This window comes from Stomoxys calcitrans, chromosome 3 (assembly GCF_963082655.1).
Source record: "Stomoxys calcitrans chromosome 3, idStoCalc2.1, whole genome shotgun sequence".
NCBI lineage: Eukaryota > Metazoa > Arthropoda > Insecta > Diptera > Muscidae > Stomoxys > Stomoxys calcitrans.
In genome coordinates this window covers 96,938,033-96,964,164 of record NC_081554.1, presented here as the reverse complement: position 1 = coordinate 96,964,164, position 26,132 = coordinate 96,938,033, and the positions used below count along the sequence as shown (strand labels likewise).

Genomic DNA, 26,132 nt, shown 5'->3' with positions numbered 1-26,132 from the left:
TCAACAGAGTTGACAGTTTTCAAGGCTACCATTTTTGGGGACTTCTTTTTGAACAGTAACACAGTGGCTAATATATAATAAAAATATATAGAAACTAAGCAATATTAGATAGCCTCCGCCTCACCAAAGAGAGAGAGTTTCCCTTCAAAATGATTCCAACGAGTCTATTCATTGTGTCTTAAAATTAAAAGCCTTCCAAATGGAGGGATGGATTATTAACACCGGGCCATATGGGTACCATGTAAAAACTTCTCCACAAAGGGGTGTCGACACTGCGACACGCAGTTCGGACTCTGGTATAAAAAGGAGGTCCCTTTTAATTAAGCTTAAACTTAATCGGACAGCATTCATTGATATGTGAGAAGTTTGCCGCTGTTCCTTATTGGAATGTTCATAGGCAAAAGGTTATAATTGGTGGGAAAATCTTGTAATTAAGAATTCACGGGATTGACAAATTTATTTTAGTAAAAATTAATTTGAAGATTTATTAAACGAACAGAATTCAAAGGTGGGTTATTTTTGACTGACTAAAAAAAAAAAACTGAAAAATATTTCTATACACCAATGCAAGGAAAACAAAACGTACTTGATTAAAATAATATATGTATAGGAAAAGCATACTTGATTATAATAATAACTAAACAAGTAAATATCGATTGGAGTATTTCTACAACACCCCCTCTCAATCGATTATTCCAGCTTCAACTCGTAGCTTCTGAAATTTATTGGTATCCAAGGATTTGGTAAATAAATCCGCCAACTGTTTTTTCTGATCTTATGTGTTCGACCACTATGTTTCCATTCATAATGTTGTCTCTAACAAAATGGTGCTTGATGTCAATATGCTTTGCCCTTTTGCTTTCAAGATTGTTAGACATTCCAATGCAGCCTTTATTATCCTCAAAAATTTTTACTGCATATCCGCTAATTTCCCTTAAATCTTCTAATACACCTCGTATCCACAAAGCTTCTGTACTAGCCATGCTTAGAGCTATGTACTCTGCCTCGGAAGAAGAAGTTGCCACTGTTTCTTGCTTCTTGCTGCACCATGATACTGTACATCCATAGACCTTGAACATGTATCCACTAACAGATTTTCTGTCTGACAAATCTGTGGCCCAATCAGCGTCGGCATATCCAATTACTGGTTCATCAGAGTAGTTTCTAAAATTCAGTTTCATCTTCATTGTACCTTTTAAATATCTCAGTACACGCTTAAGATGTTGCCAGTGAATTTCATTTGGGTTTTCTTGAAATCGACCTAAATATCCAACATGGTAACAAATGTCAGGTCTAGAGCATACCATAATATATATTAAACTCCCTAAAAGTTGCCGATAGGGTAGATTCGGGTTTGTTGGAGATTCACCTTTTTGCAATTGCAAGCCTTTCTCCATGGGAGACTTTACAGGATTACATTCTGTCATCCCAAACTTATTCAGGATTTTGGAAATGCTTGCTTCTTGCGATATGCTTAATTCTCCATTACATAAATCCATATTCATACCTAGAAAATGTTTTAAAGGACCGCAATCTGACATTTCAAAATGTTTTGATAGTTGAGTTTTTAAGTCCATTATTCGATTGATATTATTTCCAACCACCAATACATCGTCAACATATAGTATAAGAATAAGAACACTGGCTTTATCGGTATCCATTTTAAAATACAGGCAATAATCGTGCCTGGATCTTGAAAATCCTAGTGATTGAAGAAACACGTTAAATTTCTCATTCCAGCATTTAGGAGCTTGCTTCAGGCCATACAAAGATTTTTCCAATTTGCACACCAGACCAGGGTCTGCTTTGACGCCGTGGGGAATTTCTATGTATATATCCTCCTTTAAATCTCCATGTAAAAAAGCTGTTTTTACATCTAGTTGGTGAAAGTGATAACCGTGACGAACACCAATGGCTAATGCAATTCTCACAGTTGTTAGCTTAGCAACGGGGGCATAGGTTTCCCAGTAGTCAATGCCATGTTTCTGGAGAAAGCCTTTCGCAACTAATCTTGCCTTATATTTTGTAAGATTCCCATTACAGTCTTCCTTAAGTTTAAAGACCCATTTTGTCTTCAAGATTTTTGCACCTACTGGAGGCTTAACCAAATCCCAGACATGATTTTTCTTCATAGAATTCAATTCGTCATTAACAGCCTGCATCCAGCTATCGGTATATGCATCCAGCTAGGGTATATTATTTTGAACCACATTCGCCTCATGTCCAGTTATATAGTCCATAAATTTCATTGGAAATTGTTTAATTCTTAGGCTGCGTCTTTTTCCTATATCCGGGTCGTTTTCTTCAGCTGAATTTTGGCTATCATCTTCATCAGACGTTACTTCATTCTGTTCATTCATTTGTGCAATTGGTTCTTCAGATTCCGCTTTGTTGTTTGCACTATTCTCTTCAGCAGACACAGCATCATTACCGTCTTCCCCCTCTTGCTCGTGGATGCTCCAAATTATTTTGGGTTCACTTGATTCATTAACGAGACCTTTGTACGGGAAACAATTTTCGTCGAATTTAACATCTCGAGCCAGTATTACCTTTCTTGCTTGCATATCCCACAGCCTGTATCCATTTGGAGCGTAGCCAATAAAAATTGTTTTCTTGCTTTTCGAATCCAATTTCTTTCGGCATTTATCTGGTATCCAAGCAAATGCTTTTGTACCAAAGATTCTTAATTTATCATAATTTGGCTTATTCCCAAACCACTTTTCTGCCGGTGTTACCATTTCATTTAAAGCCCTTGTTGGTATTCTGTTTATAACATACACGGCGGCAAGAGCTGCTTCGTTCCAAAGAAATTTAGGAACTCCACTGTCCAATATCATGGCTCTTATCTTTTCTGTGACGGTTCTATTGAACCTCTCAGATACTCCATTCTGCTGCGGTGTGTATGCAATGGTGGGTTTAACTTGTATTCCTTTTGATTTGTACCATTCTAGCTGTGCTTTAGACAAATATTCGGTACCTTGGTCTATTGTAAGATTTGATATCTTCACATTAGGGAACATTGTCGTCACCATGGCCTCATATTCTTTGAATTTCTGAAAGACTTCTGATTTTTTCTTTATGCAGAAAATCATAGCAAAATGGCTGTAGTCATCTATGAATGAAACAAAATATTTGGAACCATCCCAGGCCACAGGAGTTATTGGCCCACATACGTCAGAATGTATCCTTTCAAGTAATCTTGTTGATCTAGACCTAGTTCCATCAAAAGGTTCACGACACTGTTTTGCCTCAGTACATATATCACAGAACCCCAAAACGTTTGGCTTTATGTTTTCCTTTATCAAATTTTGTTGTAATACGTTTTTCATACCTGATGTTCCGATATGTCCAAGCCTTTTATGCCAAATTTCGAAATTGTTTTGATGACAAATGAAAGCACCATTTTCTTTGTGGGTTAAGGTTAATTCATAAAGATTGCCACGCAAGTATGCCGATGCTATTTCTTCGCCATCTTTAAGAATCATAGCCTTATTCTTAACAAAATTTACCTTAAGTCCGGCCTTAGTCAACTTCCTCACCGACAGCAAATTATCTCTCAATGTTGGGGCATAAAGTACATCTTTCATTGTTATATCTATGCCCTTGTTACTCACACCTTGCACAACACCAACATTCTTAGCTACAATTGACTCATTGTCCTTGGCAACATTAATTTCAACTGGATTATCCAGGCTAGACATTGTGCTAAAAATATCTTTATCTTTTGCTAGATGGTCACTCGCACCAGAATCCAATTTAAAGACAATTTCAGCTTTCTCTGCTCTGGTTCTATTCCTGTACGCCATAAACGCGACTGCTTTCGTATTTGTCTTTGCAGATCGTGCTTCTCTTTGCCAACAGTCTTTAGATTTATGCCCAAACTTGTCGCATTTAAAACATTTTCCATTAAATCGGGGTTTGGCTTTTCGAAAAGCATTCTTCTTACTTGAAAACGCAGCTTTTTCTTCCACATTAGCTTGATCACGATCCAAGAAGTTTGCTTCTTCAGAAATGAGTCTCTCTTTCACGATGTTAAATGTCAATTGCCCATTTTCCATATTTTGCATAGCTGTAACCAGGGGGTCATATTTATCGGGCAACGTCAAGAACAGTTGTGCTAAAACGTCACTTTCTTCCACACAAGCTCCGGACAATTTCAGCTTTCGTATTAAATTTTCAAATGCCATTACATGACTTACAATTGAGTCTCCATCATTCATTTTCATCTTGGCCAATTGTTTTCTGATTAGAACTTGATTCGTTACAGACTTCTTCGCGAAAACAGATTGAAGGCTTTGCCACATAGCCTTTGTTGTTTCTTTGTCACGCACAAAACTAATGCAATCCGCATGTAGGAAACTCACTATTCTGTCCATTGCCTTTTTGTCCTTTTTCTTGAACTCAACTTTTTTAGTTGCATCATCTGGAGGGTCGCCGGTGAGAACTTCCAACAGATCCAGAGAGTCCAAATGAATTTTCACTCTAAATTGCCAATCATCAAATCCCTGGCCGTTAAACTGGGGAATTCCATGAACTTCCTTGATTTCGCCCATAACCTCTTGTAATTAAGAATTCACGGGATTGACAAATTTATTTTAGTAAAAATTAATTTGAAGATTTATTAAACGAACAGAATTCAAAGGTGGGTTATTTTTGAGACTGACTAAAAAAAAAAAACTGAAAAATATTTCTATACACCAATGCAAGGAAAACAAAACGTACTTGATTAAAATAATATATGTATAGGAAAAGCATACTTAATTATAATAATAACTAAACAAGTAAATATCGATTGGAGTATTTCTACAACAGAAAACTTGTGGCAACACCATGGATACCAACTGAAGGACTTCAATCGGACCATCTGAAGCACATTACGAAGTTGAGAGCGGCGAACTTATCCAGAAGGCAAGAACTTTTAACGCTGTTTTAAGCAAAGAATGCAAGTTAAGAATTGGTTTTCGATTCTGCCATGTCTGACTCTCGAAGTAAAGATAGCTCCGAGCGAGGAAACTCGGACCAGTACAGATTAATCGCATCACTACATGGCTGAATAAAACGAACTCCTTTTAATTGTATTAAAACCTAAGTGTATATGTACTTCTAATTCGGGAACCTAATATTTAAAACAATAGGCTTTCTGTGTTCGGGTATAGCAAACTACAGTTATGATGACTTCCGACGGTGAGGTTGGCTACCGGCGCCTCAGCTTAGCTACAATCTCATGTTGTTGTTGTTATTGCTGAAACCACAAATTTGTAGGTGAAGGCAGCGATACTCTGCCGAACGCCACGATAACATTATGACTATTGGTTATTTAAAACTCGCCATGTCATACCGAATATCAAAGGTGTTCAGTATTTAAGAAAGAGCTGGTGTCCCCAGACTCTCGGAGAGTTTCACGATACGATATTGCCAATTGTCCACGACTGCAGTTACAGCTACTCCGTAGTTGAAGACGAGCTCGCCTGGTAGCTCTAGCTGAGCTTCCCATGATGACGACGATGAACACCACACAAATCGGAGCTCAAAGTTCCAAGCCTTGTGTTGCCTATAGTTATCCCATGCGTGTTACAATCTCATCGGTTTTTGTGCCTTAAGGTTTTTGATTTTTGTTTTGGCAGTGTGCCAGCTAATACGCGAGGATGGTGGCGATCAATGCACACCGAGTTAATTTCAAATTCTGGATTTTGGATTTATAATATTTTTAATGCTCATACCTTTATGATTAGTAATATCTCAGAGATTTCCGAAGAGAATTTCTTTTAGGACGATAAATTAAGAGCGAGTCCACAGGTTACGGATAGTGGAATGCTCCATGCGGAGTAGCTGCAGTGAGAGGCCGAGCGACACCGGCTATTGGATCAATACTAAGTGCCTATGATGCTTGATTTGACAAGGCGAGTTATTGGCGCCTTTAAATAACCACCCTATTCCCGCGGCGATCGGCCCTTTGGACCGGAATGAGATTGCTCACCTATTGAAGCTTGACGAGGATCGCCACCTCCATGTGAAAATGTGTTTACAACAACATGGATATTTGGGTTCTTGAACAACGAGAAGGTCCTACGGGTCCATTACTTCCACTTTTCACCGTTCCAATCCCATAGCAGCCGGTTGTACGCACCGGATTGACCCGAAGGAATCCTCATCGGCAAGGGCTGCCGCCTCAGTGTACGTGTTCGTCTTTTTTCGTCATGGGAGAGGCACATCCTGTGGTGCCTTCTCCGCACGCTTCTGGTCCGTGCCGGGATTGAAAAGAACCCCGGACCCTGGTTCTGTTCCGTTTGCCAGAACCGCCTTCATCATCGGTCGGTGTCGGTGAGGTGTAACCGGTGCATGGAATGGGTACATTTCCGTTCTTCCTCTGGCCTAACTTCACTACGGAAGTATAGTCATACTGGCTATGTCGCAAGGTGCTGTGCGAACATAGCCAGCAGTGGGCCACAAGCGTCGCCGTCGTCGCCTTCGGCATCCTCGTCGTCGGACTATGTGACCCCCCCGACCTCTCCCGTACGGCAATTTATGCAACGACAGCACCCTAGCCCTACTATTGCCAAGCCAGTGCCGGGAAGTGTATCGTTCTTGCAGTTAAACTGCAACGGACTACGTGGCAAGATCGATGAGATCGTAGATTTTATGAGTCGGAAGAGCATATCGGTCGCAGCGATCCAGGAGACAAAGCTGACCAACACCTGCAGCTTGCACAGTTGTCACGGTTACAATGTGCTACGTAAGGATCGCTCAAGGAATGGAGGTGGGGGATTGGCCTTCGTTATACACCATTCCGTGCAGTATAGACCTATCTCGCCTGCGCTTGACGCTAGTGACCCATACATGGAATGTATGGGGGTAGCAGTCAGGTCTGGTACTGCCGAGATAGAGATATACAACGTGTATATACCGCCGGTTGGTAGCTGTGTCCCGATTAATGGCCAGGCTTACAACCCCGACATAAGTGGGTTGCTATCTGGCCATAATCGTCTGGTTCTCCCCTAGGCAACGACCTGCGTGGCATAGCTTTGGCAGAGCAGATAGATAGCTCCACGTTTTGCACGGTGAATGAGGATGCCCCCACTAGGATTACGAGGAGCCCCCCCTGATCTCCTGAGTGACGTCTCCTGGCAAGCCGTCATCTCTTTGGGGTCAGACCACCCCCCCTTAATTCTCACCATCGACCGACCACCCGACTTCATAACCTCTGAGCGCCGGACGTTCATCAATTATAAGAAGGCCGATTGGACTGGCTTCAGAGAGTATACCAATCGCCGTTTCAGTGAACTGCCACCCCCCTCTGATGTGCTTGTGGCCGAGACATCATCAACGCAGCACAGCCGCTCGCTTTATACCAGCCGGTCGAATACCACAAGTGCGACCCAATTTCCCGACGCAAGCAGTGGTACTCGCAGACGAGCGTGATGGGATTCGTGCTACGGACCCCGCTAAATAAACAGGGTAGTCAACGAAAATAAGCGGAATTTGTGGCTGGAACACTTGGAGCAATGTAACTTAGGCACCGGTGCAGGCAAACTGTGGGCCACTGTTAAGTCTCTCTCGAACCCCGGTAGACGGGACGACAGGACCTCAGTCCCTTTTGGCGAGATAACCGTGACTGATCCGAAGAGATGCGCCAGGTTGTTCAACCGTCAATTTATTGTGCATCCCGAGAGAGACAGGGCAAGGAGGAGAGCCATTCGCCGTATTCGTGGTCTTCGAGCCGATGAACAGCCATCACAATTTACCGTGGGCGAAGTTACGAATGTCTTCCGTGGCGCCAAATCTTCCAAGGCGTTGGGCCCCGACGGAATCTCTACATTGATGCTGAAGAATCTGGATTCACCTGGAGTTGAGTACCTAACCACTGTCCTTAACCTGTCATTGAACACTCTTATAGTTCCCGATGTCTGGAAAATGGGCAGAGTGATCCCGCTACTGAAGCCTGGAAAAGACCCGATTTTGGGGAGTCGTACAGACCGATCTCCCTTCTCTCACCAGTGGCAAAGACGCTTGAGGCATTACTTCTCCCGAGCCTCGTAGGAGAATTTCCATTCGCCGAGTATCAACATGGATTTCGGAGACAGCACAGCACAACAACAGCTTTGCATGCCATCACCACACACATTAGCCGTGGCTTCAATCAACCCAGGCCATGTGATAGGACGGTCCTCGTGGCACTGGACCTATCGAATTATTTGAGGACATCGCCAACACGTCCCTCCAGCCAGGCCTGAAACGATGGGTCGCGAATTATCTGTGTGGCCGCCAGTCATTTGTGGAATTTAGGGATAAGAAGTCGAAACACCGTAGAGTGAAACAGGGAGTTCCCCAAGGCGGGGTGATATCTCCGGCTCTGTTTAACCTCTACCTATCCTCCATCCCACCCCCTCCAGACGGCATAGAGATCGTATCATATGCGGACGATTGTACGATCATGGCATCAGGCCCCCCACCCATTGATGACATCTGCGATAGGTTGAACGTCTACCTCAACGATCTTGCCTCATATTTCGCTGCAAGAAATCTGAAGATATCCGCCATCTGTGTTCAGCCACACTGTTCACTACAAATACGCGTGAGGTGAATACTGAGCTGACTGTGATGGTCGATGGAGAAATGATTCCGACCATCAAGTGTCCCAAAATACTTGGCGTCACATTTGACAGCTCCTACACTTTCTCCCCACATGCAACAGCAATCTGCAATAAAGTCAAAAGTCTAGGTCCTCAAGACACTCGGTGGCAGCACTTGGGGTGCAGACAAAGAAACGTACAAAGCAATTGGCCGGTCTGTGTGTTATGCAGCGCCAGTGTGGTCACGTCAACTTTGTGACACGCAGTGGAATAATATTCAGATCTGTCAGAATGCCGCCCTCCGAACTGCGACGGGCTGTCTCCTCAGTTCTCATGTGGACCACCTCCATCAGGAGACAAAGATCCTACCAGTGCGAAGACATAACTACATGCTGTCTAAGCAATACCTTTTGGGCTGCTATCGCAGGAACCATCCAAATCATCATCTTGTGGATAGATACCCACCGCTCAGAAGCCTTAAGGTAGATCTACACGATCTAGAGCGTGAGGTTCAGCGCTACAAGAGAGAACCTCTAGATCAAGCGGCATATCAAGCGGGTCCGAACAACATTCATGCAGACACGGTAGCAGACGCGGTAATTGGCTACCGGGTGAATGTAGTCCTTGGAGAACGACCTCCACCCATTGCACCCGAAGAAATCGACCTCCCCCTGCAAACCACAGAGCTAGGATTGATGCCGACGTGCAAGATGTATGTCCCGATTGTAACCAGGGACCGCACGATACACGTCACCTGTTTAACTGCCGGCCAGACCCAGATCCCTGTGGACGCACCCCATCTTAGTCGAGGAGTTCCTGGGTCTTGACACTCAACAGAATCAAGCAGACGAAAGATAGAATACAATAAACTGCTACAACAACAACAACAACCGTTCTCAATGTAGCACTTTAGTGAAAGTTTTATTAATATGCAAAGGAAATAAGTTTGGCACAATGTCAAAGCAGTCGCAGCGGAGCAGAACGTGTGCAGTTGTTTTTGTTGTAACAGTGTGACGTGTTGTTCTATATTTCGTCTGCTTGATTCTGCTGAATATCCAGGTCTGGAACTCTGCGACTAGGTTGGGGTGTGTCCAGAGAGATTTGGGGCTGAGTCGAGTGGGTCTGGCTGGGATTGGGATCCCAGGTTACAATTGGAACATACATCCTGAACGTTGGCATCAATTCTAGCTCAGTAGGAGTTAAAGCGGCTGCATCTGCCGGATGGCAGTTGAACCAGTACTACTCTGGTTCTACATGAATGTTTTGAAGACTTGCTTGATATGCCGCTTGATCTAGAGGTTCTCTCATGAAGAAAAAGATCCATCTTGAGCCTTTTGGGCGGTGGATACCTATCCATAAGGTTATGATTTAGATGGCCTCTGCGAAAACAGCCCAGAAGGAATTGCTTTAGACGACAAGACATGTCATATGAGTTGTCACTTTTTGGATTTATAAGATTTGTCTATGTACCTAGAATACGAATAGAGTGCGCTCTTATCGACATGTATTCTCATATGTATTGTACGTTCTTTACAGACATGTATCTACATAAAAGTTCGATGAAAGAAAAGCTCAATTTATTCGAAATAGTTGCATATTTGTGCACGATGCATAGTTGCACGATGTGTACAACTTTCATAGTTGCTGTTTTTGAAATTACATATGACATGTCTTTTCGTCTAATGCCAGCTTTAGACAGCATGAAGTTTGTCTCCGGATGAAGGTGGTCCACGTGGAAACTGAGGAGACCGCCCGTCGTATTTTGAAGAGCGGCATTCTGACAGAACTGGATATTATTCCATTGCGAATCACATAACTGACAAGACTACACTGACACTGCATAACTTACTACTGACCGGCAAATTGCTTTGTACGTGGTCAACAAGATTTCTTTGTCAGCATCCCAAGTGCCGCCGGCAAGTGACTTGAGGACCTTGTTTCTATTTCTGACCTTGGTGTTAAATGTGACACCAAGTATTTTCGGATACTTGATGATCGGAATCGTTTATCCATCGACTAAAGCTCCTTCCCACCTCATTCAGCTCCTTCCACCTCATTCAGCTCCTTCCCACCTCCTGCGGATAAGTAGTGAACAATGTGGCTGAAGATTTGGCGACAGATATCTTTAGATCTCTTGCAGCGTAATAAGCGGCAAGTTCATTGAGGTGGGACGATTAATCTAACGCAGACGTCAATAAGAGTGAGGGGCCTGATGCCATGATCATAAAATCGTCCGCATATGATACCATCTATATGCCGCCTGGAGGTGGTGGAATGGAGTATAGGTAGAGGTTAAATACTGCCGGAGATATCGTACCGTCTTGGAGAACTCTACGGTATTTCGATTTCTTATACCTAAATTCCTAAAAGACTGGCGACCAGGCAGATAATTCTTCACCCAGCATTTCAGGCCTGGCTGGAGGGGTGTGTTATCGAAGTCTAAATAGTTTCGATAGGTCCAGTGCCACAAGAACCGTCCCATATGGCCTGGGCTGGTTGACGCCACGGTAAATGTGTGCGCTGAAGGCATGCAAGCAGTGCTATGCGGTCTTCGAAACCCATGCTGATGCTCAGCGAATAGAAATTCTCCAACGAGGCCTGGGAAGAGAAGTCTCTCAAGTGTCTTGGCTAATGGTGAGAGAAGGGTGATCGGGCTGTACGACACACACTTTGTCGGGTCCTTTGCAGGTTTCAGTAGCGGGATCACTCTGCTCATCTTCCAGACATAGGGTACTATAAGAGTATTCAGAGACAGGTTGAGGACAGTAAGGTACTCGACTCTAGGTAGATCCACAATCTTCAGTGTAGAGATTCCGTCGGAGTCCAACACCTTGGATGACTTGACGCCACAGATGACATTCGTAACATCGTATACGGTAAATTTTGATGGCTGTCCTTCAGCTCGGAGACCACGGATAGGACAAATTGCTCTCCTCCTTGCCCTGTCACTTTCGGGATGCAGCTGGCTGAATCTGGCTGCAACGGAATATTGGACCGCAATTGTGATATTCGACCGGCTGGTATGAAGTGAGCGGCTGCTGCTTTAATGTCTTGGAATTTCCTCTCGGCAAGTAGCACATTTGAGGGGGTTTCAGATCACTGTAGCGGCGAATAATCAGCTTTTTTTGTTTGAAAAACGTCCGACGCTCAGAGGTTATGAAGTCGGGTCGTCGTTCGATGGGGAATATTATGGGAAGATGGTCCGATCCCATGGAAATGACGGCTTGGCAGGATACTCAGAAAATAAAATGATGCAATGAAAATGTCTGGCGATCTGCTGAATACTTGTGTGGACATCCTCATTCATCGTCCAAAACGTGCAGTCTTCAACCTGCTTTGCCAAAGCTATGCCCCGCCTTGGGGAGAGAACCAGGCGTTTATGGCAGTTATCTGGAACACAACTACCAACCGGTGGTATGTACACGTTGTATAGCTTTATCCCGGCAGTACCGATCCTGACTGCCACCCCCACAAATTCCATGTAGAGTTCACTAGCGCCAGGCGCAGGCGAAATGGGTATATTCTGCACGGAATGGTGTACCGCGAAGGCCAATCCCCCACCTCCACTCCTTAAGGTATCCTTATGTTGTACCGTGAGAACTGTGCAGGTGTCAGTAAGTATTGTCTCCTGAATCGCTACAACCAAAATGTTCATCCGACTCATAACATCTACCATTCCTAGTCACATAAGGCTAAAGCAAGATCGGAAATGTACCCACTCCATGCACCGGTTACACCTTAGCGACACCGATCGATGCTGGATGCTATTCTGGCAAATCGAACTGAATCAAGGTCCGGGGTTCTCGTCAATCCCGGTATAGACCAGAAGGGAAAGGCACATTCCGTAGGGGATGTGTTGTGGTCTATGCCGGGATTGACGAGAACCCTTGACGAAAACAGGACGAATACGTAGAAGCGGCAACTGGGTCAATCCGGGAAACAAAACCGGCTGCCATAAGATTGACAGCTAGTTGTTTTACCATTTTCATTCATACGGATATCAGAGAACTCGGTTAGTTCTCTACGAAAGTTTGTTTTGATAGCGGCAACTACTACTGCAAACTATTGTTTGCTAAACTCTTATATTTTTTGTATAAGTGCGCGCACATATATTTACCTTTAGACATTTTAAAAACGATATTTCCGATATACTGCCAATACTATTTTCAGCCAAGTTCAAATACTCGAGTTTCGTATTCGTGTTTAAATGCTCAATATTTTTGATGTTGTTTCCCTCTAAATTTAGAATACGTAAATGCACACATTCCTTTAGACCCTCAATGGACAAAATGCCATTATATGATAGGTTCAATTCTCGAAGACAATGCAATCGACATATGCCATACATGCGTAGCAATTGATTTTTACTTAAGGACAACTGCAATAGAAAGAGTAGCACAATGGAAAAATGTGGTAAAACAGAGTGGCAGACTCTTACTTACCTTTTCTATTTTAAGATATGAGTCGATATTATCAATTTTCTGCAGCTCATTTTCATCCAACAGAAGAATACGAACATTTTGAGCCTCTTCTTGTTTTGGCACTTTCTTCAGTTGCTTGCGGGACAAGTCCAATACAATTTTCTCGCCTTCTTCTTCACCTGAAGAACAAAAAGAACCATGGGGACGAGTGTTAGATGGTAGATATACTATGTCAGCGTTCTTATAAATCAATTCAAGTGATGGTGGCGACACACTTAAGAGTGATTGTTGTGGCTGGCGGGCAGGCTAAGTGCATTATATGAGGGAAGTTGACTTGGGTCATTGATGGGTGGGTGGGAGGTTGGACTGTGACGTCATGGTCTTTTATTTAATATTTTTCGTTAGTGATTTAACAAAAAGAAATCACATAAATATGAACAAGGCCAGCAAATAGTGCAATTTATACAAAAAAAGCAGTAACTTATAATTAAGTAATTGTTATGAAAACTTAATTTTCTCATAAAACTAAAGGAATTTTAAAACCACCACATATCACACCAACAAGATTTTTTGCCAAATTTAAAGGACGAAGAGAACTTACTCATTTTCTATCACCAAAGTTCGTTTGCTTGAGTTTATTTGCAATGGTTTTAGTTGTCCAACAACTATTAACAACGTTTTGGAAAAATCAATTTTCTCGTCCTAAGTATTTTTTAACACTAGACCTCGGCTTCGAGGAAATTTTCTACATGGCTCCAGCTCGGCATAAAGAGCTACATAATATTTGCAGTATTAATCTTGTGTAGCTTGGCCATACTGGCCATTGATTTCACTTGTAAATCTTTTCTGGATGCTTGGTTCCCTATACTGTCCACGATTCCTCTCCGATTCCCGACTAGGATTTCCGCTCGTTTCACGATGAAGATGGATGGATGGTGGAATGGCCGCTGCACAGAGTGGATTGAGGAATGGAATGGAATGGATAAGAAAATGAATAATCGGCGGAATCGATAATCGTAAATCGGAACAATTTTTTTTTGTTTTTTAATTTTAAAGCAGGGTACTCTGTTCTAGTTCTAGTTGCGAAAATCTTCAACATAAATGTTAATACTATATGCGGTTTTCGCGGTGAAACTCCAAAAATGAGCAGAAAATATTACATGTAAATAGCAACATTTTGGCCAAAGAAACACAAAAAAAAAAATAAAATTTGGTAACCGTGTCAAACCATTTAAGTACGGCAAATTTTCTGCACCAATACAATCGTACCGTTATTAAAGTACAACATATTTCCGATCTGCATGGTGTTCATTGCTGTCAAGAGTATGTCGTGGACCCCGGAGGGTCCGAACTGCCTCAGCGGAGAAAGGGGACATAGTGTGCTGGCGGGCGCTGGCTGTTGGCGTTAGAGCTCCGGCTGTGGCTCAGTCTGGGGCGCGGTTCTTGCCAACACACCATGTCCAGAGACAGCTGACAAAAAAAACTAAATTGAAACCAGCTCTGGATGGGATAACAACACAGGGTCATACTTACTTTACGGCAGGCACGTTATTCGCCTTCTTACTCGCACTTACCGCTATGGATTCGCTCTTCAGGGGGCACTGAGACATCCTACAGTGCCCTGGACGGCCCACCCCAACCATGGTATCCGTTGTCCAACAGTTTTGGATACCCCAGAATCGTCTCCCCGTTCCCCCTCTACAGCATGGTGCACTACCCCTTCCTTACCTTAATGATCTACTCTTCCATAGCGAAATGAGAATACTAAGCCAAGTGGAATTTCATTTCTACGTTATAAAAGGTATGTATGGGCTTTATTTAGAGGTTACATCCTCTGATTTTGATTCTATACGTTAAATTAACATTGATCAAAATATTTAAATGTTAAAGAAAGCTTTATAATTACTGCAATTTACAAAAACAAAAAAAAAACGCAATTTTTAAGGCAATGCAAAGTAAGAAATTCAATTAATTAGATAAAGATTAAAACAAATCAAACTTCTAAAATCAATCCAAAAGGACTTAAAAAAAAAAAAATAAAAAAATTACAATATATATATAACTGTTTTTTTTTTTCTTTTCAGAAAAGTGCCTTTGTTGCGTCTGTCAGATCGCCGGACTGGAATGCTTCGACGACGGCTCCCCTGGATAGCAAGACAATTTGGTAGCGGAGGTGCCCTGGATCTCCCTTTTTATGTTCTTGGTAAGTATGTATAGGTAGTTCGTGTAATGTCTTACCCTCAATAAAAATATATAATTTCTTGTTTTTCTTTTTTTTTTTTTTTAGCCAACCTGCAGGGACAACATTAAACGACCAAAGGGTCTTTTATTTAAAGTGTATTCCTAGTGCCCTAGAATGAGCTCACCCTACTTCCTAGGTTGTATCGTCCGTTCAATCACCGGACTGCAGATATGAAACCCAATGTCTACCCTGTTTGCTGCCTAAGTTATTCTGTTTTCTTTTTTTTTTTATTTCTTATATTTTTATTCCAGGATGTGTGTCAAGCTAAGTTTCTCTGTGTATCGTTCTAAGTATTGAACATATAAAAAGGAGCATACATCGGCCTACCTTGGCACCTACGGGCTGCTGGTGCAAAATTCCCTCGGGGACACTGGAGCAGATGGCGGCGGTGGAACCAATGATGAAGCTGGAGATGCTGATGAGATGATGATGTTGTTGAGGATGGAAATGTTGACGTTGCCGTGGATGACGATGGTTAAAATTGCAGTAGAGGTGGGTATTTATTATTTGACAAAAAGTTTTTGTTGTTCTGTTTAGTCTTTGCTATGTTTTATTCGTGGCTCAAATTAACGTTCTTTTTCAAAGCTTTTTATATTTCACAGGATCTTTTTTCTTTAGCATTAATTAGCACTAATAAGTTTATTTAGCTTTAAGTTGATCTAAAGTAACTTCAGCTTTTTTACTACAAAAGCTAGTCTTTATTCCTTTCACAAAAAAAGGAACATTTATTTGCTTTTAAATAAAAAACTTTATGCCTTTGGCATCACATATTCTGATTTGTTTTTTTTTTTCTCTTTTGTTTGTCAAGCTCACAATCAAAGGTTTGTAGAACACAACATAACCTTTTCTTTTTTTTTTAAAGTTTTCTCTCTTTTTGAAACACCACTTTCAACACTCTTGAGTACACCACCTCTTACTGCTTGCACGGCTCCATCCAAAAAGAACTCGTCATCTTCCCTTTACTGTCCATCATGGTTCCCCCAAGCCATCATGTCCACCGAGGAACCATCATAAAATTTTGTTTTCCAAAATAGCAAAAACAAACAACATATGGTTTCCTCGATTTTCATTGTAGTAGTTACCTTTGTATGTGGAGGTAACATATGCTGGTATCGCAGGGTTGCATTCACCAGCTGCCATAAAAAAAACAGACTGTTCAAACCCAGATGTCGCTCTTCTCTAATCAGACATAGGGTGACACGCTACAAACCCAATCATCCTTTAGACGTCACCGTCATAGGATGGGAGGGAAAAACAAATTTTTGTCATGTATATAATAACATAACGTGTGAACGTAGCATTAGTCAAACCTATCTCAGTGGGTGTAGCCTCCTTAAGAAAAAGTAATTCTTCTCCAATAAATGTACCTTGGGCTATAAGTATACCTTGAGTCGAGTAGTACCTATCCGGTACTCGACTAACCAGTTATACCTTCCTTAGACATACCTTGATCAAATTAATTATATCACTAAAGCGGACGGACGGAAAAAATATGCTGAATAAGCATTTAAATTAAAAGGTAAGTAAAAGTGGTAAAACTAAATATTGTGAAATAAAAACGAAAAAAAATAAAATAAAATAAGCATATAAAAATGCTTTGGATAAAAAAATTACAAGGTGCGTCCAAAAAAAACCAAAAAAAGTGCGGTAAACTTTACGCGTGTGCGTGTGTGTGTGTATAGAAATGAATGGACGAGTAACTACGCCAAAAAAAACTTAATAAAAAACTCTACTTGCCTAACAAAACGCAATAAAAATGAAATGTAAATAAACAAAAGTGTAATGTATAGAAAATTATATGCCGGCCGTGGAGGAATTCCCATGAAAAAGTGAATTATAAGATAAAAATTGTTATACGGTGCTGTGTGTGTGTGAATGGAACCAAACGGCAGTAAACTAAAATAACAGGCACCGGCCAGTAAATAATGCCGGACAAAGAATTAATAGAAACAAAAAAGGTAAAAACCTAAATTTTTAATAACCAACAGTGAAAATTGGCAGAAAAATAAATTTAAGTGGTTATGTACAAATCATATGTGGTTTGCAAAACGTAACCTACAAAAAAAACTAACTAAAAAAAATTCAACCAAAAAAAAAAACGGTTTAATTTGATGTGCAAGTGTGTGTGACTTTAAGTGCGTATTACTTTACGGTATCCCTACCATCATCTGTAAACCACTCAAATCATGAATGGAGGTGGGGGTGCTAAAACCAAACTGAGTGCCAAGACAAATTACTCCGCAAAAAGTGAAGTGTGAGAAACCAACAAAAACAATTGCGGAAAATGTGTGTGTGTCATGTGCCTAATGTAATGCAACCATAGAACAGGTGTTAACACTCTCTTCTTCTTGTGATTTAAACAGATCGAAAGAAACAGAACGATAATGAAATGCTGTGAATCATTTATAAGTTCAATGAACGCAAAGTGAAAGTGTTGTGAGAAAGTTAAAGTAAAATCAAGGTAAAATCTCAACTTGGAAAACGGGAAAAAAAATAAAAGAAAATTTATAAAAATTGTGTAAACACAAAAAAAATTAAAGGAAATGGAAAATTAGAAATTTTCGAAATAACAATAAAAAAACTCTACCAAAGAAAATTTTCGGAACCAAAGCTAAAATGTTTGAATGAAATTAATGTGAAACAAAAGAATTATTTCAGTGAAAATACATACACCAAAGTTGAAAATGTAAAAAAAACAATATAAACAAAATTGAAGTCTATTTTCGTTTGGTCAAATAAGTGAAAATAACAAGCCGCTAATTTAAATCAGAAAAATTTTAAATGACAAAAAAAACAAGAATCTAAAAAAAACTACGAAGCTCCCAAAGATAAAAATACAATGAGATTCAAAAGCAAAAATTCCTCAAAATTCTAAATTTCAAAAAAAAAAATAAAAACAAAAATTCCTCTAAAAAATTAAAAATATCAAACCAAAGGAAAATCTTAAAATAATAAATAATTTTAGAAAAAAAAATTGCATTTTGACTAAACAAACTTTCTTCTTGGTTCTCTTTCCAGATGCTGCAACGACACCAAACTCGCATCGGCCGCTTCGCTTGAGAGCACGGACCATACCAGACGTGGACCAGCGACATAATGTGCCCAGGGCAGATGAACTGGTAATTGTCAAATAAATAATACGCCACGGCGTATTCTTTATTACTCCTCTCAGCCCCCTACTTGCACTCACCACGGCATCCCTCGCCCCATGTCCAAGATGCCATAGCGATAGAAAGACGGGTCGGCCCGACATACACCGAGGTCGTCAAGAGGCTCTACCGTGGTTGAGTGATCTCCTGGGGCCGGCATCGAAAGATGACAATCTCTCGTCCGGACAAAACGCCTTCCGCCGCAACTCGCGCTCCATGTCCAAGATGCCATAGTGATAGAAAGACGGGTCACCCACTGCGAGGTTGACAGCGAGCTCTCCGGCGGTCGAGGCACCCCAGATAGGCAGAGAGAAATGGCACTACCTCGTTCTAACCCCTGTGCACATTACACCACTGGAACACTCCTGGCGGCCCCGCACTCGCGACTGCGTAAGACCACGAGTTTCGTCGCTCTCAGTCCCCGACGGATAATTCAGGTAAGTATAAGGTAAGTATAAAGTTCCAATCCTCTAGGTCCATTTACTCATCGTACACACACACACGTCCTTCACCGCCCGTTGACCATGGGATGTAACTTGCAAGGAATTTTATGGAAGCAATTCAAATGACCATCTATAGACGGTTTCGCCTAAACTGCCGCCCAAGGCGAACAAAAAAAAATCTAAGTTTAACCCAGAAACTGCGTGCCTGCCAAAACTAAAGCTAAGTATCCTTAAATCTAAAATTAAAAGATAATTCAAATTCTAATTCATTTCAATACTTATCCTACAGCCTACTATTCTATTGCCTTGCATCTACTATCCTTGGATTCCTAAGGAGGATTTGGAAAGTACCATCAACCAGGTAAGTGATTGCTACTTCCTCATCAAAGGTGTCGCCGTAGTATAGCGATCTATCATCGTTATGCCTATTGCTTAAGATCCTTCGCGTGGTATACCCCTATTGTCCTGCCTTTCAAGTCTTCAATCTCGTAAAGACATCTTCCCACCGGGCGTACAATCCGACATCTCAAATACTTTTTGTTGAGTTTGGCATTAACGCCCTTACTAAAATCGCTCAATTGGTGATTTCGACGGTATACCTCTTGACCCGGGAAGAATCGAACCGCTCTAGCCCTTGTATTATACTTACCGGCCCTGCCTGTATAGGCCTTCGATATGTTCTTTCGAAGCCGTTCCCTTACGAGTTCCAATTGGGTAGACTTAGGCAAAGCGGCATACTCCGGGTCCTTCATGACATCTAACTGGCGAGCCAACCTGTACACGCTTCCATGAGTTACCATATTTGTTCCAAATAGAGCAAAATATGGTGTCATACCCGTGGAAGCATGTACCGAAGATCGCAGGGCACATTCGATGGCCGAGATATTCTGGTCCCACTCCTTCTGATCTTCCTGCAAATAGGACCTTATTGCTGCCAGTATAGATTGGTTCACTCGCTCCGAAGCGTTAGCCTGGGGCGAGTAAAGACCTGTCCTGAAATGGGTGACCCCATAGGCTTCGAGGAAAGCAGTAAAATCCTTGCTCGTGAACTGCTTACCGTTATCAGACATCAGGGTCTCAGGCACGCCAAACTTATGGAAAACCTCTGTCGTCAAGAACCGGATTACGTTGCGCGATGTGGCCCTTTCAATGCAATCCTGGCCAAGGCAACTCACCGTGGCGCCACTGTCCAACAGTCCCTCGACCTCTTCCTCACCAATCTTTATCCGCATGTAAAGCCGGGAATCTTCACCCTCATACAATTTCGCAGAGGCTATTTCTTTTCTAAGGTCTTTCCTTTTCTTGTACCTGAGCCTGGCTTTCTCAATTCTTGTCTTATTCACCTTGAGGTTACCTTCGCTAAAAATTCTGTTTCTAACCTCTTGGTACTTCGCCCTCCTTATGGTCCAAGGCGTTATTTCCTTTAATCTCAATTCAGAATTTAATTCATTCTCCAATTCATTCTTAATCCTATCCTTATTCTCTAAAATAGTTACTCCAGCGGAGTCCTGCTCCACATGATCGGCTACTACTGGGGGTGCATCGGTTTCGGGCGCGTTTCCCCCTCTCTCGGGCCCGCTTGTCGGTTTCCCTGACACCGCGGACATTTGGGTTTCACCACGTTCTCCATCCCGCACCCATAGCAAAACAGTTTCCTTGTGGTGGATGGGCAGTCCACAAAACCGTGGCCCTTCTCCCGGCAGTTCCAACAGATATAATTGGACTGCCTACTGATGGCTTCTATTTCCAGTTCCAGCTCCTCTTGGTCATATTCCAGCTCATTTACTCTAGGGGCAAATTGCTGGCGGTGTGCCTGAGCGAACTGCCTTTGATTTGCTAGCAGCAACTCCGCCTTCCTACACTCCTCTCTGAAGTGCTGCAACCCATACATTCTTATCGGAAAGACCAGCGCCGCCATTGCCTGTTTGAGATTGCCTTTCATCATCTCCACCATCATCTCCTCCCTCATGGGCTCCCGTTGCTGGTGGCGAAGGCGCAGCATAGCGCTACAGAAGTCCTCGAACGACTCGTGGGACCCTTGCCTTCGGTCCATCATCCTCCTCTGTATATCGAAGTCGCTCTCGAACTTCCGAAACTGCGCCAGGAATGCCTGTTTCAATTCCGGATAACTGCGAATGTACCCCAACCTCCTCTGCATCCAGTACCACTCCTCCGCCGGTCCCTCCAGCAGCTGTGGGAACTTCACCAGCACCTCATCCCACTCACACCGATAATCCTCCCGAAGCTGTTCTATACGGAACATAAAATCCTCGGCGCTCATCGACTTCGTGGTGCCATCAAACTTCACCCGCCATTTCTCCACATCTATTCTTCTAATGGCCTGACGATTCGGAATAGGCGAAACTTGCGGGTAATGTGGCGCCGGCGCGTTTACGGCATCCGGAAGATATGTGTTTCTGTCACCCAGGTGGTACTGCTCCGGTGGTGGATGAGGGGATGGCCACCCATCCGGTGGTCCCTGCGGGGCGTCTACGGCTGGAAAGGTTTGGTACTGATTCATTGTTGGCTCTCGGTACTCGCTGCCTCTCGGAATTCGATTCGATGGTGGTATCTGCTGGCCTACGGCCGTGTGTGGCTGCGCTGGTTGTGCGGTCGCTGTCTGTGGGACGCCTGTGCCCATCGGAACATTTAAGTGGGCCAAGCTCTGCTGTACAAGCTGGGGTACCAGCTGCCTCAACTTCTCATCGAGTAACCTGATGAGCTCTAACTGTCCCACACCAATGGCCGAATCTATGACCGCGTTTAGGGAACCTCCTTCTCGTGGAGCTTGGTAAAGCGCCTGGCGTGCAGCATTCGTCTCCCGGTTCTCTCTACGTTCTCTCTGGACCGTCTGAGCTGTCAAGCTGCTGAACTCCGGCGTGTCCGGAGTTATACGTACGTCCGACATATCCGATACCGACAAGGCTGGACTGGAAACCGCGGACGTGACCATCATGGGGGTGACTGTTGCTGTTGTTGTGGCCATTGCCATTGCCGAGGCTGCTGCTGTGGTCGTAATGGCTGTCGCCATGTTGGTTACTGTGGTTGTTGTTGTTGCCATAGCCGATGTGGTCGGATCAGGAACCTCACTAGTGTAACTATTTGCTCTGGTATTGACCATTAAACCTACTCCAACCTATAACCTATACTACTAATTAAACTTGATGACAATTCCAAATTACCAAATTCAGCCAACTCAAACTCTAAATACACTAATTATGTCTTCTTCTTTAAACGCAGATATGAAAACCAAAATTCACAAACAAGGTAGAAAGTGTAGTGCATATATCCTACTATAAGGTGGGGAACAAGTGAGAGAAGAGCAAATCCAAGCGGATAAGCGAAGCATTCTAAGTTTCCAAATAGGACTTCTCCAAACGTATCCGGAAACTGCTTTCTCTGCCGTAATGCATTGTATGACCCTGAGATGCTGTAGTATATTGGTATTACGTTTGCTACCTACGGACATAACCACACGGCTGTTGTTGAAAACATAAAGATAAACCCAACAACGTCTCATGTGCTTTGGCTCATGGGTATGATTGTATTAAGCGGACGGACAGGTAAGCCAAAGTAATTTGGGCTATTGCAGTTAACTATTGTATATAATGGCATCTCCTTCTCTCCTCAGGCCCGTCGCAAACGAAATGCGGATACCAAAATCCTTAAACTTCGTGACTTACGGGAGTTAAAGATTAGTAAAACACCGTGCCACATCCTGCATCTAACCAGCTTCCAGTCACCACCAGTTTGGCACGCGATCCAAGCTTTTGAAAACTTACGATCGGGACTCAATCCGGTAACCGAAATCCGATCAGTTGCTGGCTGTGGCGATAAAATGATGCGGTCAACCCGATAACTCGGGCCCCATGTTGCGGGCGCCATTCTTGTCGTGGACCCCGGAGGGTCCGAACTGCCTCAGCGGAGAAAGGGGACATAGTGTGCTGGCGGGCGCTGGCTGTTGGCGTTAGAGCTCCGGCTGTGGCTCAGTCTGGGGCGCGGTTCTTGCCAACACACCATGTCCAGAGACAGCTGACAAAAAAAACTAAATTGAAACCAGCTCTGGATGGGATAACAACACAGGGTCATACTTACTTTACGGCAGGCACGTTATTCGCCTTCTTACTCGCACTTACCGCTATGGATTCGCTCTTCAGGGGGCACTGAGACATCCTACAGTGCCCTGGACGGCCCACCCCAACCATGGTATCCGTTGTCCAACAGTTTTGGATACCCCAGAATCGTCTCCCCGTTCCCCCTCTACAGCATGGTGCACTACCCCTTCCTTACCTTAATGATCTACTCTTCCATAGCGAAATGAGAATACTAAGCCAAGTGGAATTTCATTTCTACGTTATAAAAGGTATGTATGGGCTTTATTTAGAGGTTACATCCTCTGATTTTGATTCTATACGTTAAATTAACATTGATCAAAATATTTAAATGTTAAAGAAAGCTTTATAATTACTGCAATTTACAAAAACAAAAAAAAAACGCAATTTTTAAGGCAATGCAAAGTAAGAAATTCAATTAATTAGATAAAGATTAAAACAAATCAAACTTCTAAAATCAATCCAAAAGGACTTAAAAAAAAAAAAATAAAAAAATTACAATATATATATAACTGTTTTTTTTTTTCTTTTCAGAAAAGTGCCTTTGTTGCGTCTGTCAGATCGCCGGACTGGAATGCTTCGACGACGGCTCCCCTGGATAGCAAGACAATTTGGTAGCGGAGGTGTCCTGGATCTCCCTTTTTATGTTCTTGGTAAGTATGTATAGGTAGTTCGTGTAATGTCTTACCCTCAATAAAAATATATAATTTCTTGTTTTTCTTTTTTTTTTTTTTTAGCCAACCTGCAGGGACAACATTAAACGACCAAAGGGTCTTTTATTTAAAGTGTATTCCTAGTGCCCTAGAATGAGCTCACCCTACTTCCTAGGTTGTATCGTCCGTTCAATCACCGGACTGCAGATATGAAACCCAATGTCTACCCTGTTTGCTGCCTAAGTTATTCTGTTTTCTTTTTTTTTTTATTTCTTATATTTTTATTCCAGGATGTGTGTCAAGCTAAGTTTCTCTGTGTATCGTTCTAAGTATTGAACATATAAAAAGGAGCATACATCGGCCTACCTTGGCACCTACGGGCTGCTGGTGCAAAATTCCCTCGGGGACACTGGAGCAGATGGCGGCGGTGGAACCAATGATGAAGCTGGAGATGCTGATGAGATGATGATGTTGTTGAGGATGGAAATGTTGACGTTGCCGTGGATGACGATGGTTAAAATTGCAGTAGAGGTGGGTATTTATTATTTGACAAAAAGTTTTTGTTGTTCTGTTTAGTCTTTGCTATGTTTTATTCGTGGCTCAAATTAACGTTCTTTTTCAAAGCTTTTTATATTTCACAGGATCTTTTTTCTTTAGCATTAATTAGCACTAATAAGTTTATTTAGCTTTAAGTTGATCTAAAGTAACTTCAGCTTTTTTACTACAAAAGCTAGTCTTTATTCCTTTCACAAAAAAAGGAACATTTATTTGCTTTTAAATAAAAAACTTTATGCCTTTGGCATCACATATTCTGATTTGTTTTTTTTTTCTCTTTTGTTTGTCAAGCTCACAATCAAAGGTTTGTAGAACACAACATAACCTTTTCTTTTTTTTTTAAAGTTTTCTCTCTTTTTGAAACACCACTTTCAACACTCTTGAGTACACCACCTCTTACTGCTTGCACGGCTCCATCCAAAAAGAACTCGTCATCTTCCCTTTACTGTCCATCATGGTTCCCCCAAGCCATCATGTCCACCGAGGAACCATCATAAAATTTTGTTTTCCAAAATAGCAAAAACAAACAACATATGGTTTCCTCGATTTTCATTGTAGTAGTTACCTTTGTATGTGGAGGTAACATATGCTGGTATCGCAGGGTTGCATTCACCAGCTGCCATAAAAAAAACAGACTGTTCAAACCCAGATGTCGCTCTTCTCTAATCAGACATAGGGTGACACGCTACAAGTAGCTTAGTTATAAGCTACCGGGCGTGTCCACAGTTTGACAATCAGTGGTATCGAGCGGAGAGCATCTGTGAGAAGCCGGGTGGCACCGTCTTATGCTTGTGATGCTCGATACGAAAAGGCGAGTTATTAGTGCTTTAAATAAATTAAATAACCAATGGCCATCATGTTCCTGCGGCGATCGGTCGTATAGACCGGAACGAGCTTGCTTGCCGATAGAACTTGACGAGGATTGCCAACTACACATGCAAATGTAGCTACAACAACAACAACAGTATACGTATACGACTAGGATGCACTTATGACTGCTTTGGCTTCTTATTTAAGGCTATATTACACAGCATGTAGTTGTCTTATGAAATGTCAAATTTAGCACATGCTAAGTTGTACATTTCGTATGATACAAACGAAACTAACATATGCAAATCACTTTTCAAAATAGCACATGTAATTTTTTTCTATTAGAGCGTGCTCTATTCATTCTGACAAAAAAAAAATAAAGAAATCAACGGTTTTTGTTGTCAGTCGAATGAAAAGTATTACCAAACAAAACTCTACCCCCAATGAAACTACCTTAAGTGGCAAATGCCGTAAATTGAAATGTCAAAGTAGCACATGTAATTTTTTTCGATTAGAGCGGGTTCTATTCCTTTTGACAAAGACATAAAGAAATCAACGGTTTTTGTTGTCAGTCGAATTAAAAGTATTACCAAACGAAACTCTACCTCCAATGAAACTACCTTAAGTGGCAAATGCCGTCAATTGAAATGGCAAAGTGCCACATGTAATTTTTTTCGATTAGAGCGGGTTTTTTTCCTTCTGACAAAAACATAAAGAAATCAACGGTTTTTGTTGTCAGTCGAATGAAAAGTATTACCAAACAACAAGTGGCAAATGTCGTGAATTGAAATGTCAAAGTGGTTTTAGAAATAAACTTGTTTTTTAAACTTATCCTCGTCAAATGTGTTTTATATATGTATTTTCATCATTATTTTTGTTTTGATTATGCAGTAAATCTAAATGTCAAAGACTTCATAACACAGCCGTGATCTTTTATAAATTCTTAAAAATATGTTCTACTTGATCCGTTATTCTACACATAAGCAACAGAACAGCTTATGTGTCGAGTAACGGATCAAATAGAACATATTTTTAAGAATTTAGAAAAAATCACAGCTGTGTTATGAAGTCTTTGAAATTTAGATTTACAACAAAATCAAAACAAAAATAAAAAAAAATTTGCTTAGCTGTTCGTATGACCTTGAATAAATATGTTGCGTTCTTCCTCTTTTAGTTT

At 42.0% G+C, this 26,132-nt stretch overlaps 1 protein-coding gene and 2 long non-coding RNA genes across 3 annotated transcripts in view; 2 read left to right on the top strand and 1 right to left on the bottom strand.

Annotated features, from left to right (window-relative positions):
* Positions 1-13,949, bottom strand: part of LOC106089161 (centrosomal protein of 97 kDa) — a 28,751-nt gene extending 14,802 nt beyond the window's left edge. The window contains exons 1-3 of the mRNA XM_059364631.1: positions 13,593-13,949; positions 13,013-13,170; positions 12,688-12,948 (exon numbers count right to left, since the gene is read on the bottom strand). Coding sequence (XP_059220614.1) covers positions 12,688-12,948; positions 13,013-13,170; positions 13,593-13,596 — 423 coding nt within the window. The 5' untranslated portion in view covers positions 13,597-13,949. The remainder of the gene's footprint in view (positions 1-12,687; positions 12,949-13,012; positions 13,171-13,592) is intronic.
* A 385-nt stretch (positions 13,950-14,334) lies between these two features.
* On the top strand, positions 14,335-16,006 carry LOC131995735 (uncharacterized). Its single transcript, XR_009397585.1, has 3 exons — positions 14,335-14,792; positions 15,076-15,194; positions 15,279-16,006. It is a non-coding gene; the product is annotated as an uncharacterized LOC131995735 (long non-coding RNA).
* Positions 16,007-16,663: 657 nt separating this feature from the next.
* Positions 16,664-24,402, top strand: LOC131995734 (uncharacterized). The gene is made up of 6 exons (XR_009397584.1): positions 16,664-16,752; positions 18,252-19,186; positions 22,066-22,388; positions 22,457-23,188; positions 23,472-23,590; positions 23,675-24,402. It is a non-coding gene; the product is annotated as an uncharacterized LOC131995734 (long non-coding RNA).
* The last annotated feature ends 1,730 nt before the right edge of the window (positions 24,403-26,132 follow it).